The sequence below is a fragment of the Phyllobates terribilis genome, unplaced genomic scaffold, assembly GCF_046119375.1.
Source record: "Phyllobates terribilis strain yellow unplaced genomic scaffold, ASM4611937v1 Scaffold_4__5_contigs__length_816908805, whole genome shotgun sequence".
Lineage (NCBI taxonomy): Eukaryota > Metazoa > Chordata > Amphibia > Anura > Dendrobatidae > Phyllobates > Phyllobates terribilis.
Window position 1 is genome coordinate 48,047,706 of NW_027362764.1, and position 15,335 is coordinate 48,063,040.

The 15,335-nt window shown below is 37.6% G+C and overlaps 1 protein-coding gene across 7 annotated transcripts in view; it reads left to right on the plus strand.

The window, feature by feature from the left end:
• DYNC1I1 (dynein cytoplasmic 1 intermediate chain 1) overlaps positions 1–15,335 on the plus strand; it is a 602,472-nt gene that overhangs the window by 289,747 nt on the left and 297,390 nt on the right. For all 7 annotated transcript variants that reach the window (XM_073677314.1, XM_073677309.1, XM_073677311.1 and 4 more), the window contains one exon: positions 5,218–5,380. In XM_073677314.1, the coding sequence (XP_073533415.1) occupies positions 5,218–5,380 (163 nt within the window). The remainder of the gene's footprint in view (positions 1–5,217; positions 5,381–15,335) is intronic.

Sequence of the window (15,335 nt, forward strand, 5' to 3'; positions counted from 1 at the left end):
AGCTTCTGAACTCTCTCGTCCATTGAATTTGTCAGGTTTTGGATGGTTTCTGCTTCAATTGTTTTGCATGAGGATAGAATACCCTCCCAGAGCTGTTGCTTAGATGTGAACTGCCTCCCGCCATCATAGACACTCCTTTTAATGATGCTCCAAAGGTTCTGAATGGGGTAGAGGTCAGGGGAGCATGGGGGTCACACCATAAGTTTGTCCCCTTTTATGCCCATATCAGCCAGAGATGCAGATGTTTTATGTGCAGCATGAGATGGTGCATTATCATGCAGAAAAATGATCTTGCTGTGAAATACACGGTTCTTCTTCTTGAACCATGGCAGGAAGTGCTGTTTGAGAAAATCCACATACATTATGGAGTTCATCTTTAGCGCCTTCAGGGATCCTAAAGGGGCCGACAATCTCTCTCCCCATGATTCCAGCCCAAAACATTACTCCACCTCCTCCTTGTTGGCGCTGTAGCCGTGTTTGCGTGGGGTGTCCATCAACCAGCCATCCTCCACTCCATCCATCTGGACCATCGAGCGCTGCACGGCACTCATCCGTGAACAAAACAGTTTTGAAATCAGTCTTCATGTAATGTTTGGCCCACTGGAGCCGTTTCTGCTTGTGTGAAGTGGATAGAGGAGGTCGACAGGATGGCGCATGCACAGCTGCAAACCTCTGAAGGACCCTGCATCTTGTTGTTCGGGGGACGTTGGAGGCACAAGCAGCTTCAAAAACTTGTCTGCTGCTATGACAAGGCTTTTTTGCCGCTGCTCTTTCAACCTGACGTAATTGCCTGTAGGAAAGAGTCCTCAATTTGCCCTTATCAGCACGCACACGTGTGTACTGTGAATCAGCTACATACTTCTTGATTGCCAAGACACTTCATCCTGATCATCGCACAATGTTGATTGTAGTCATGCCTTGACCTAAACACTCCACAATTTGTTGCTTCTCAGCAGCCTACACATCCTTTTTCTTTCCCATTTTGGCAGAAAATGTAGGCTGCTTAATAATGTGAGAGAGCCTTCTTAAGTAGTCTTGCCTTTCATTGGACACACCTGCCAAACTAATTAGCACAGGTGTCTGCAATTGCTTACAGTGATATAAAGAGCCCTGACACACATCACCATCAATGAGTTTAACTGACAAACAAACAAATTCTTCCCTTATTACTCCTAAACACTTTTTGTATAATAATTTGGAACGCGGTGTACATGTGCTTTTCCACAAAACACCAGTGGTTCACGTAGTGAATCTTACAGTTCTAACTTGCCAACCGTGGTCTGTATGGAGTTGTTCAATAAAGGGCCCAAAATTAAGATAACATAGATGGGAGAGGTCTCTATGAATAGGAATTCCTAAGTATTTGATACCCTGTGAGGGCCAGGCAAAGGGAAAGTTGGACTGGATGGAATCCTATATGGATTTGGGGAGGGAGACATCGAGGGCCTCAGACTTCGCTGCATTGATTTTAAAATTTTACCATGTAACAAAGTGATCTATTTCAGCCATAACAGCAGGGATGGATATATGTGATTGAGTGATATATACTAGGACATCATCAGCAAATAGAGAGCACTTGTACTCGGTGCCTCCCACCTCAATCCACCTAATATTGGGGTTATGGCGAATTGATGAGAGCAGGTGCTCCGTCACTAGGATGTATAAGAGAGGGGACAGAGGACATCACTGCCTTGTCCCATTGGTGATTGTGAAAGGTGATGAAAATGTTCTGACGCACCCCCTGGGCCTTGGGACACCCGGAGCCGGACCCTTTTTGGTGGATGCTGGTGGTTGTAGTCTTCGTGGCGGCGACCCAGTTCCGTGGCTCAGGGCGGTCAAACCAGTGGCGGAACTATTTATGTGGTTTTCATGTTTAAATGTCCGACTACGCCACCCGTGGATTGCGGTCAGAGTGAACCGCCGCTACAGGGCAGACCGCTGAGGCTGGTGTTGTGGGTGCAGCAGAGCGTAGCATAACTCCCCACGGGAGGAGTATAGCCTCAGGGCAGTGTATGCGGAGGATGGGGGTGATGGTGCAGGGCAGCAGCAGTAACGACACGGAGTCAGTGATGCAGTTCAGGGCCTTTACTCACAGTTCTTATTATCCAGACCACGTCTGCAGGTAACGGCTGCCCACGTCGTACTGTGCTCACCAGGTGAGGGGCTCAGACAACTCCCAGATAACTTTGGAGCACTTCACAGGACCCCCTTTGTGTGTCCTTTGTCTGGCCTTTCTTACCAACACTTCTGTCCGGCTGCCTCGGGCCTCCTCTTGGTAAACTTGGCGCCAGTTTCCCTGACCCTATGTGGTGCCTTCCTAGCGGGCGTAGCGAGGGGCTGCGCCACATAAAATGTCAGAGCCTCCGGTTTCTAGCTGAGGGTCGTTTCCTGCCTCCACTAGTTCGGGGACCGGTCTCCCCCTTTGGCCTAACCCCTCCACGCAGGTGGATTCGGGCGTGCGGTGGCGACTCGCCCGTCCGCACCCCTGGGATCCCTTCATTCCTCGTTCCTGGAGCCTTCTCCGCTCCTCTTCCTTCCTTCTCCCTCTTCCAGGCCTGGGCCTCTGTTACTAGGCCCGCCTCCGGAGCAGAGCTCATGCAGAGCCCCTGCTCCCTGCCACTTCTGCTCAGACTTCTCTGCTCTGAACTAAGATGGTGCCCACCTTTTATACTCCCTTCTCAATGCACCCAGGAACTGCTTCCTCCCTGCTCCTGCACTACAGGGTTCCCCTTCCTCAGTGTTCCCTCCCCCCACTCCAGCCAGGGACAGGGACTGTCGTGCCCATCTCAGGGGCATATTGGTCGCCCTGCCCCACGGCAATGTGGTGTAATGCATGCAGGTGTCGGGTCCTGATCCACACTCCATCCTTACCTGAGAGTGAGATATCACACCTCTGGGTGAGGTGCAATACGTCTGTAGCAACCGAGCCCTCAGGGTGCTACAGTTCCATTTATCTTCAGCCTAGGTGACGTATTGCGATACAGGGCCGTGATTTTGGCTATAAAAGGGTCCCCTAGACCCCTACCCCAAGCTTTTTAAGAGAATCATATATGGCGTGCCAGGAGACTCTATGGAATGCTTTCTCAGCATCCAACGAGAGTATCTAATTACAAATTTTTAACTGCATCTAGCCCAGGAAATACTTTGTGCCTAGTAGCAGTGTTCTAGTGAGCGGATTATCCCGGCTGTTAAGCAAGCTGCACCACCTGTAGTTTAGACACTTAATTTTTTCAAAGGAAATGCTTCGGGACCATGGGATACTTAGTGAAGAGCATCAGGAGGCACCCCAAGGCATAGGGGCTGGGACTGGCAGTAGGATGCCTTGCGGTGGACAGCCGAGCTCGATCCTTATAAAAGCTTTTTAACTGCAGCAGCTTTAGTGGACGCTACTGGAGCTGGAATTACCGCGGCTGCTGGCATGAGACTTGCCCTCCAATAAATCCTTGTAAATGGATTTAAAGTGTATTCATTCAAATTAGAGAGACAATTTAAATTAAAAAGCTTAGAGCTGCCTCCACCACAGGGGGGCTCTCTCGACCTACCAGCGGACAGGCACCAGTATTGGGAGAGGGGGGCTGGCCGTCAGGGTTCACCGCGGCTCTGGCACAAACCCGGCGACACGGAGGTGGCACGGGCAGGAGCGGACTGGCCGTGTCGGCTTCTCACTTTTTGGATTTTAGAAGGGCATGACATGCCTATATCTGTGTCTCCCCCTCCTTTTACTCCTCCACCTCTTTTATTTTCGCATGACTATATGTACTTGTCACTTTTCCATGTGTTAGTTGTGTCTTCTGAGCAGTTTGTCAGCTTTTGGACACCTTTGAAGGTGTTTTCTATGTGTTTCTATGTGTTTTTGTTTGCCTGCCATTGGTTTTAACGGTGTTCGAAGGTGTTCGACGAACCGAACCGAACTCGAACACTACGGGGGTGGCTCAACACTACTCCTGACCTTAACCCAATTGAAAACTTGTGGAAGGAGCTCAAGAATAAAGTCCACATGAGACACCCAAAGAACCTAGATAACTTGGAGAAGATCTGCATGGAGGAGTGGGCCAAGATAACTCCACAGACCTGTGCTGGCCTGATCAGGTCTTATAAAAGACGATTATTAGCTGTAATTGCAAACAAGGGTTATTCCACAAAATATTAAACATAGGGGTTGTATAATAATTGACCCACACTTTTATGTTTAAAATTTAATAAAATTCAACTGAGCAACATAACTTTTTGGTTTGTAAGATTTATGCTTCTGTTCATAAAACCTACTCTCGTTTGCAGTTTGAAGGCTCTAACTTATTTGCATCTTATCAAACCAGCTAAATCTGCAGGGGGTTGAATACTACTTGTAGGCACTGTATATGACCTCCTATTACCACAATGCTGGATCACAGAACTCAGCTGGCACCAGGACTTTGTTTCCCTAAACTAGTCTGATCTTTAATTTGATTGACGGAGCCCAAAACGAAGAAACTGTATAAGAAGGATGGTAAATTATTAATGTACAGTGGCTTGCGAATGTATTCACCCCCCTTGGCTTTTTACCTATTTTGTTACATTACGATCTGTGTTTAAATATTTTTGTAATCCGATTTGTGTGTGATGCATCAGCATATATAATAATAGTCTAAGTTGGTGAGGTGAAGTGAAAATTATAGGCAGAAATTAAATTTATGGGACCAAATAACTAAAAATTGGCATGTGCATATGTATTCACCCCTTTTACTATGAAGCCCCTAAAAATTTCTGTTGCAAGCAATTCCCTTCATAAGTCACATGCTTAGTGAAAGGAAGTCCATCTGTGAGCAATCTAAGCCCACCTCCACATGTCCTGGTGATTCCGGTACTGGAAAAAAACAGTACCGGTGAAGTCTGGGTGATCTTAAAAAAGTTTTACTCTATGTGTTCTGAGCAACTTTTTTTTTATGGAATCCAAAGAATCTGTCACTTTTATGATAGAAAAGATTCTGGTATTTGATTAGGACCCTGTCAAGAAAATGTTGAAGGTTAAGTTCTTCTAACATCTGTCGAACTCTCAAAAAGTAGATAAGACCGTCCCTTGTATTTTAGGTCTCCATCATTAGCGTTAGTGCATTAAACTGTATATCTACCCCTCATGGGGGTAATATTTTCCATCATCCTTTCCATTATACTCCTAATCTACTTTTTACAGAAATGTTTGATCTCTGATGATATAATGTTCTTTTGTCATTTCTGAAGTTCCTCCCAGAGAACTGACCGAAGAAGAAAAACAGCAAGCTGTCCACTCGGAGGAATTTTTGATCTTCTTCGATCGAACAATTCGTGTTATTGAGCGTTCCCTGGCGGAAGATTGTAATATATTCTTTGACTATAGTGGGAGAGATCTGGAAGATAAAGAAGGGTCAGTCTCTTACTAATATCACATTGTAAAATGATTCTGAATATTGGTGACCGGACCATTACTAACTAGAAGGATACCAGGGCTCATGGATGTTTTGTTTGATAGTTGGATGGAGTTTTGGATGGTTGATTATACTGTAGTGTATATTATATTGTATTTCATGTATTGTTGGTTGCAGAAATATAGTAGATATATTCTTGTACATATGGGGCAGTATTATAGTGGCTATATTCTTGTACATAGGGGGCAGTATTATAGTAGTTATATTCTTGTACATAGGAGCAGTATTATAGTAGTTATATTCTTGTACATAGGGGGCAGTATTATAGTAGTTATATTCTTGTATATAGTGGCAGTATTATAGTAGTTATATTCTTGTACATAGGGGGCAGTATTATAGTAGTTATATTCTTGTGCATAGGGGCAGTATTATAGTAGTTATATTCTTGTGCATAGGGGGCAGTATTATAGTAGTTATATTCTTGTGCATAGGGGGCAGTATTATAGTAGTTATATTCTTGTACATAGGGAGCAGTATTATAGTAGTTATATTCTTGTACATAGGGGACAGTATTATAGTAGTTATATTCTTGTACATAGGGGGCTGTATTATAGTAGTTATATTCTTGTGCATAGGGGCAGTATTATAGTAGTTATATTCTTGTGCATAGGGGGCAGTATTATAGTAGTTATATTCTTGTGCATAGGGGGCAGTATTATAGTAGTTATATTCTTGTACATAGGGAGCAGTATTATAGTAGTTATATTCTTGTACATAGGGGACAGTATTATAGTAGTTATATTCTTGTACATAGGGGGCTGTATTATAGTAGTTATATTCTTGTACATAGGAGCAGTATTATAGTAGTTATATTCTTGTACATAGGAGCAGTATTATAGTAGTTATATTCTTGTACATAGGAGCAGTATTATAGTAGTTATATTCTTATACATAGGGGCAGTATTATAGTAGTTATATTCTTGTACATAGGAGCAGTATTATAGTAGTTATATTCTTATACATAGCAGCAGTATTATAGTAGTTATATTCTTGTACATAGGGACAGTATTATAGTAGTTATATTCTTGTACATAGGGGGCAGTATTATAGTAGTTATATTCTTGTATATAAGGGGCAGTATTATAGTAGTTATATTCTTGTACATAGGGGCAGTATTATAGTACTTTTATTCTTGTACATAGGAGCAGTATTATAGTAGTTATATTCTTGTACATAGGAGCAGTATTATAGTAGTTATATTCTTGTACATAGGAGCAGTATTATAGTAGTTATATTCTTGTACATAGGGGCTGTATTATAGTACTTATATTCTTGTACATAGTAGCACTATTATAGTAGTTATATTCTTGTACATAGGGGGCAGTATTATAGTAGGTATATTCTTGTACATAGGAGCAGTATTATAGTAGTTATATTCTTGTACATAGGAGCAGTATTATAGTAGTTATATTCTTGTACATAGCAGTATTATAGTAGTTATATTATTGTACATAGTAGCACTATTATAGTAGTTATATTCTTGTACATAGGGACAGTATTATAGTAGTTATATTCTTGTACATAGGGGGCAGTATTATAGTAGATAGATTCTTGTACATAGGGGGAAGTATTATAGTAGTTATATTCTTGTATATAAGGGGCAGTATTATAGTAGTTATATTCTTGTACATAGGGGCAGTATTATAGTACTTTTATTCTTGTACGTAGGAGCAGTATTATAGTAGTTATATTCTTGTTCATAGGAGCAGTATTATATAGTTATATTCTTGTACATAGGAGCAGTATTATAGTAGTAATATTCTTGTACATAGGGGCAGTATTATAGTAGTTATATTCTTGTACATAGAGGCAGTATTATAGCAGCTATATTCTTGTACATGGGAGCAGTATTATAGTAGATATATTCTTGTACATAGGGGCAGTATTATAGTAGTTATATTCTTGTACATAGAGTCAGTATTATAGTAGTTATATTCTTGTGCATGGGAGCAGTATTATAGTAGTTATATTCTTGTACATAGGAGCAGTATTATGGTAGTTATATTCTTGTACATAGGGGCAATATTATAGTAGTTATATTCTTGTACACAGGAACAGTATTATAGTAGTTATATTCGTGTACATAGGAGCAGTATTATAGTAGTCATATTCTTGTACATAGGGGCAGTATTATAGTAGTCATATTCTTGTACATAGGAGCAGTATTATAGTAGTTATATTCTTGTACATAGGAGCAGTATTATAGTAGTTATATTCTTGTACATAGTAGCAGTATTATAGTAGTTATATTATTGTACATAGTAGCACTATTATAGTAGTTATATTCTTGCACATAGCGACAGTATTATAGTAGTTATATTCTTGTACATAGGGGGCAGTATTATAGTAGATAGATTATTGTACATAGGGGGAAGTATTATAGTAGTTATATTCTTGTATATAAGGGGCAGTATTATAGTAGTTATATTCTTGTACATAGGGGCAGTATTATAGTACTTTTATTCATGTACATAGGAGCAGTATTATAGTAGTTATATTCTTGTTCATAGGAGCAGTATTATAGTAGTTATATTCTTGTACATAGGAGCAGTATTATAGTAGTAATATTCTTGTACATAGGGGCAGTATTATAGTAGTTATATTCTTGTACATAGGGGCAGTATTATAGTAGTTATATTCTTGTACATAGGGGGCAGTATTATAGTAGTTATATTCTTGTACATAGCAGGATTATAGTAGTTATATTCTTGTACATAGGAGCAGTATTATAGTAGTTATATTCTTGTACATAGGGGCAGTATTATAGTAGTCACTTTCTTGTACATAGGGGCAGTATTATAGTAGTTATATTCTTGTACATAGGGGCAGTATTATAGTAGTTATATTCTTGTACATAGGGGCAGTATTATAGTAGTTATATTCTTGTACATAGGGGGAAGTATTATAGTAGTTATATTCTTGTTCATAGCAGTATTATAGTAGTTATATTCTTGTACATAGGAGCAGTATTATAGTAGTTATATTCTTGTACATAGGGGCAGTATTATAGTAGTTACTTTCTTGTACATAGGGGCAGTATTTTAGTAGTTATATTCTTGTACATAGGGGCAGTATTATAGTAGTTATATTCTTGTACATAGGGGCAGTATTATAGTAGTTATATTCTTGTACATAGAGGGCAGTATTATAGTAGTTATATTCCTGTACATATGGGGCAGTATTATAGTAGTTATATTCTTGTACATAGGGGGCAGTATTATAGTAGTTATACTCTTGTACATAGGAGCAGTATTACAGTAGTTATATTCCTGAACATAGGGGGCAGTATTATAGTAGTTATATTCTTGTACATAGGGGGCAGTATTATAGTAGTTATATTCTTGTACATAGGAGGCAGTATTATAGTAGTTATATTCTTGTACATAGGGGCATTATTATAGTAGTTATATTCTTGTACATAGGGGCAGTATTATAGTAGTTATATTCTTGTACATAGGAGCAGTATTATAGTAGTTATATTCTTGACCATAGGGGCAGTATTATAGTAGTTATATTCTTGAACATAGGAGCAGTATTAGAGCAGTTATATTCTTCTACATACAGGGCAGTATTATAGTAGTTATATTCTTGTACAAAGGGACAGTATTATAGTAGTTATATTCTTGTACATAGAGGGCAGTATTATAGTAGTTATATTCCTGTACATATGGGGCAGTATTATAGTAGTTATATTCTTGTACATAGGGGGCAGTATTATAGTAGTTATACTCTTGTACATAGGAGCAGTATTACAGTAGTTATATTCCTGAACATAGGGGGCAGTATTACAGTAGTTATATTCTTGTACATAGGGGCAGTATTATAGCAGTTATATTCTTGTACATAGGAGCAGTATTATAGTAGTTATTTTCTTGTACATAAGGGCAGTATTATAGTAGTTATATTCTTGTGTATAGGAGCAGTATTATAGTAGTTATATTCTTGACAATAGGGGCAGTATTATAGTAGTTATATTATTGTACATAGGGGCAGTATTATAGTAGTTATATTCTTGTACATAGGAGCAGTATTATAGCAGTTATATTCTTGTACATAGAGGGCAGTATTATATTAGTTATATTCTTGTACATAGGGGACAGTATTATAGTAGTTATATTCTTGTACATAGGAGCAGTATTATAGTAGTTATATTCTTGTACATAGGAGCAGTATTATAGTAGTTATATTCTTGTACATAGAGGGCAGTATTATAGTAGTTACATTCTTGTACATATGGGGCAGTATTATAGTAGTTATATTCTTGTACATAGGAGCAGTATTATAGTAGTTATCTTCTTGTACATTTGGGGCAGTATTATAGTAGTTATATTCTTGTTCATAGGGGCAGTATTATAGTAGTTATATTCGTGTGCATAGCAGTATTATAGTAGTTATATTCTTGTACATAGGAGCAGTATTATAGTAGTTATATTCTTGTACATAGGGGCAGTATTATAGTAGTCATATTATTGTACATAGGGGCAGTATTATAGTAGTTATATTCTTGTACATAGGGGCAGTATTATAGTAGTTATATTCTTGTACATAGGGGCAGTATTATAGTAGTTATATTCTTGTACATAGGGGGCAGTATTATAGTAGTTATATTCTTGTACATAGCAGTATTATAGTAGTTATATTCTTGTACATAGGAGCAGTATTATAGTAGTTATATTCTTGTACATAGGGGCAGTATTATAGTAGTCACTTTCTTGTACATAGGGGCAGTATTATAGTAGTTATATTCTTGTACATAGGGGCAGTATTATAGTAGTTATATTCTTGTACATAGGGGCAGTATTATAGTAGTTATATTCTTGTACATAGGGGGCAGTATTATAGTAGTTATATTCTTGTGCATAGCAGTATTATAGTAGTTATATTCTTGTACATAGGAGCAGTATTATAGTAGTTATATTCTTGTACATAGAGGGCAGTATTATAGTAGTTATATTCCTGTACATATGGGGCAGTATTATAGTAGTTATATTCTTGTACATAGGGGACAGTATTATAGTAGTTATGCTCTTGTACATAGGAGCAGTATTACAGTAGTTATATTCCTGTACATAGGGGGCAGTATTATAGTAGTTATATTCTTGTACATAGGGGGCAGTATTATAGTAGTTATATTCTTGTACATAGGAGGCAGTATTATAGTAGTTATATTCTTGTACATAGGGGCATTATTATAGTAGTTATATTCTTGTACGTAGGGGCAGTATTATAGTAGTTATATTCTTGTACATAGGAGCAGTATTATAGTAGTTATATTCTTGACCATAGGGGCAGTATTATAGTAGTTATATTCTTGAACATAGGAGCAGTATTAGAGCAGTTATATTCTTCTACATACAGGGCAGTATTATAGTAGTTATATTCTTGTACACAGGGACAGTATTATAGTAGTTATATTCTTGTACATAGGAGCAGTATTATAGTAGTCATATTCTTGTACATAGGGGCAGTATTATAGCAGTTATATTCTTGTACATAGGAGCAGTATTATAGTAGTTATATTCTTGTACATAGGGGCAGTATTATAGTAGTTATATTCTTGTGTATAGGAGCAGTATTATAGTAGTTATATTCTTGACCATAGGGGCAGTATTATAGTAGTTATATTCTTGTACATAGGGGCAGTATTATAGTAGTTATATTCTTGTACATAGGAGCAGTATTATAGCAGTTATATTCTTGTACATAGAGGGCAGTATTATAGTAGTTATATTCTAGTACATAGGAGCAGTATTATAGTAGTTATATTCTTGTACATAGGAACAGTATTATAGTAGTTATATTCTTGTACATAGAGGGCAGTATTATAGTAGTTACATTCTTGTACATATGGGGCAGTATTATAGTAGTTATATTCTTGTACAAAGGAGCAGTATTATAGTAGTTATCTTCTTGTACATTTGGGGAAGTATTATAGTAGTTATATTCTTGTAGATAGGGGCAGTATTATAGTAGTTATATTCGTGTGCATAGCAGTATTATAGTAGTTATATTCTTGTACATAGGGGCAGTATTATAGTAGTCATATTCTTGTACATAGGGGCAGTATTATAGTAGTTATATTCTTGTACATAGGGGCAGTATTATAGTAGTTATATTCTTGTACATAGGGGGCAGTATTATAGTAGTTATATTCTTGTACATAGGGGGCAGTATTATAGTAGTTATATTCTTGTACATAGCAGTATTATAGTAGTTATATTCTTGTACATAGGAGCAGTATTATAGTAGTTATATTCTTGTACATAGAGGGCAGTATTATAGTAGTTATATTCCTGTACATAGGGGGCAGTATTATAGTAGTTATTTTCTTGTACATAGGGGGCAGTATTATAGTAGTTATATTCTTGTTCATAGGAGGCAGTATTATAGTAGTTATATACTTGTACATAGGGGCAGTATTATAGTAGTTATATTCTTGTACATAGGGGGCTGTATTATAGTAGTTATATTCTTGTACAGTACAGACCTAAAGTTTGGACACACCTTCTCATTTAAAGATTTTTCTGTATTTTCATGACTATAAAAATTGTACATTCACACTGAAGGCATCAAAACTATGAATTAACACATGTGGAATTATATAGTTAACAAAAAAGTGTGAAACAACTGAAAACATGTCTTATATTCTAGGTTCTTCAACGTAGCCACCTTTTGTTTTGATGACTGCTTTGCACACTCTTGGCATTCTCTTGATGAGCTTCAAGAGATAGTCACCGGAAATGGTCTTCCAACAATCTTGAAGGAGTTCCCAGAGATGCTTAGCACTTGTTGGCCCCTTTGCCTTCACTCTGCTATCCAGCTCACCCCAAACCATCTCGATTGCTTTCAGGTCTGGTGACTGTGGAGGCCAGGTCATCTGGCGTAGCACCCCATCACTCTCCTTCTTGGTCAAATAGCCCTTACACAGCCTGGAGGTGTGTTTGGGGTCATTGTCCTGTTGAAAAATAAAAGATGGTCCAACTAAACGCAAACCGGATGGAATAGCATGCCGCTGCAAGATGCTGTGGTACACATGCTGGTTCAGTATGCCTTCAATTTTGAATAAATCCCCAACAGTGTCACCAGCAAAGCACCCCCACACCATCACACTTCCTCTTCCATGCTTCACGGTGGGAACTAGGCATGTAGAGTCCATCCGTTCACCTTTTCTGCGTCGCCCAAAGACACTGTGGTTGGAACCAAAGATCTCAAATTTGGACTCATCAGACCAAAGCAAATTTCCACTGGTCTAATGTCCATTCCTTGTGTTCTTTAGCCCAAACAAGTCTCTTCTGCTTGTTGCCTGTCCTTAGCAGTGGTTTCCTAGCAGCTATTTTACCATGAAGGCCTGCTGCACAAAGTCTCCTCTTAACAGTTGTTGAAGAGATGTGTCTGCTGCTAGAACTCTGTGTGGCATTGACCTGGTCTCTAATCTGAGCTGCTGTTAACCTGCGATTTCTGAGGCTGTTGACTCGGATAAACTTAGCCTCAGAAGCAGAGGTGACTCTTGGTCTTCCTTTCCTGGGGCGGTCCTCACGTGAGCCAGTTTCTTTGTAGCGCTTGATGGTTTTTGCAACTTCACTTGGGGACACTTTCAAAGATTTCCCAATTTTTCGCACTGGCTGACCTTCATTTCTTAAAGTAATGATGATCACTCGTTTTTCTTTACTTAGAATTTGTATTATGGCAAGAAAAAAGCAGCTAACAGTCTATTCAGTAGGACTATCAGCTGTGTTTCCACCAGACTTATGCACAACACAACTGATGGTCCCAAACCTATTTATAAGGCAAGAAATCCCACTTATTAAACCTGACAGGGCACACTTGTGAAGTGAAAACCATTTCCGGTGACTACCTCTTGAAGCTCATCAAGAGAATGCCAAGAGTATGCAAAGCAGTCATCAAAGCAAAAGGTGACTACATTGAAGAACCTAGAATATATGACATATTTTCAGTTGTTTCACACTTTTTTGTTAAGTATATAATTCCACATGTGTTAATTCATAGTTTTGATGCCTTCAGTGTGAATGTACAATTTTCATAGTCATGAAAATGCAGAAAAATCTTTAAATGAGAAGGTGTGTCCAAACTTTTGGTCTGTACTGTACATAGCAGTATTATAGTAGATATATTCTTGTACATAGGAGCAATATTATAGTAGTTATATTCTTGTACATAGGGGCAGTATTATAGTACTTTTATTCTTGTACATAGGAGCAGTATTATAGTAGTTATATTCTTGTACATAGGAGCAGTATTATAGTAGTTATATTCTTGTACATAGGAGCAGTATTATTGTAGTTATATTCTTGTACATAGGGGCTGTATTATAGTAGTTATATTCTTGTACATAGGGGCACTATTATAGTAGTTATATTCTTGTACATAGGGGGCAGTATTATAGTAGTTATATTCTTGTACATAGGAGCAGTATTATAGTAGTTATATTCTTGTACATAGGAGCAGTGTTATAGTAGTTATATTCTTGTACATAGGAGCAGTATTATAGTAGTTATATTCTTGTACATAGTAGCAGTATTATAGTAGTTATATTCTTGTACATAGGAGCAGTATTAGAGTAGTTATATTCTTGTACATACAGGGCAGTATTATAGTAGTTATATTCTTGTACATAGGAGCAGTATTATAGTAGTTATATTCTTGTACATAGAGGGCAGTATTATAGTAGTTATTTTATTGTACATAGGGGCATTATTATAGTAGTTATATTCTTGTACATAGGGGGCAGTTTTATAGTAGTTATATTCTTGTACATAGGGGGCAGTATTATAGCAGTTATATTCTTGTACATAGGAGCAGTATTATAGTTGTTATATTCTTGTACATAGAGGGCAGTATGATCGTAGTTATATTCTTGTACATAGGAGCAGTATTACAGTAGTTATATTCCTGTACATAGGGGGCAGTATTATAGTAGTTATATTCTTGTAAATAGGGGCGGTATTATAGTAGTTATATTCTTGTACATAGGAGCGGTATTATAGTAGTTATATTCTTGTACATAGTAGCAGTATTATAGTAGTTATATTCTTTTACATAGGGGCAGTATTATAGTAGTTATATTCTTGTAAATAGGGGCGGTATTATAGTAGTTATATTCTTGTACATAGGGGCAGTATTATAGTAATTATATTCTTGTACATAGGGGGCAGTATTATAGTAGTTATATTCTTGTACATAGGAGCAGTATTATAGTAGTTATATTCTTGTACATAGGAGCAGTATTATAGTAGTTATATTCTTGTAAATAGGGGCGGTATTATAGTAGCTATATTCTTGTACATAGGGGCAGTATTATAGTAGTTATATTCTTATACATAGGGGGCAGTATTATAGTAGTTATATTCTTGTACATAGGAGCAGTATTATAGTAGTTATATTCTTGTACATAGGGGCAGTATTATAGTAGTTATATTCTTGTACATAGGAGCAGTATTTTAGTAGTTATATTATTGTACATAGGGGCATTATTATAGTAGTTATATTCTTGTACATAGGAACAGTATTAGAGTAGATATATTGTTGTACATACAAGGCAGTATTATAGTAGTTATATTCTTGTACATAGGAGGCAGTATTATAGTGGTTGTATTCTTGTACATAGGGGCAGTATTATAGTAGTTATATTCCTGTACATAAGGGCAATATTATAGTAGTTATATTCTTGTACATAGGGGCAGTATTATAGTAGTTATATTCTTGTAAATAGGGGCAGTATTATAGTAGTTATATTCTTGTACATAAGGGCAGTATTATAGTAGTTATATTCTTGTACATAGGGGGCAGTATTATAGTAGTTATATTCTTGTACATAGAAGCAGTATTACAGTAGTTATATTCTTGTACATAGGGGCAGTATTATAGTTATATTCT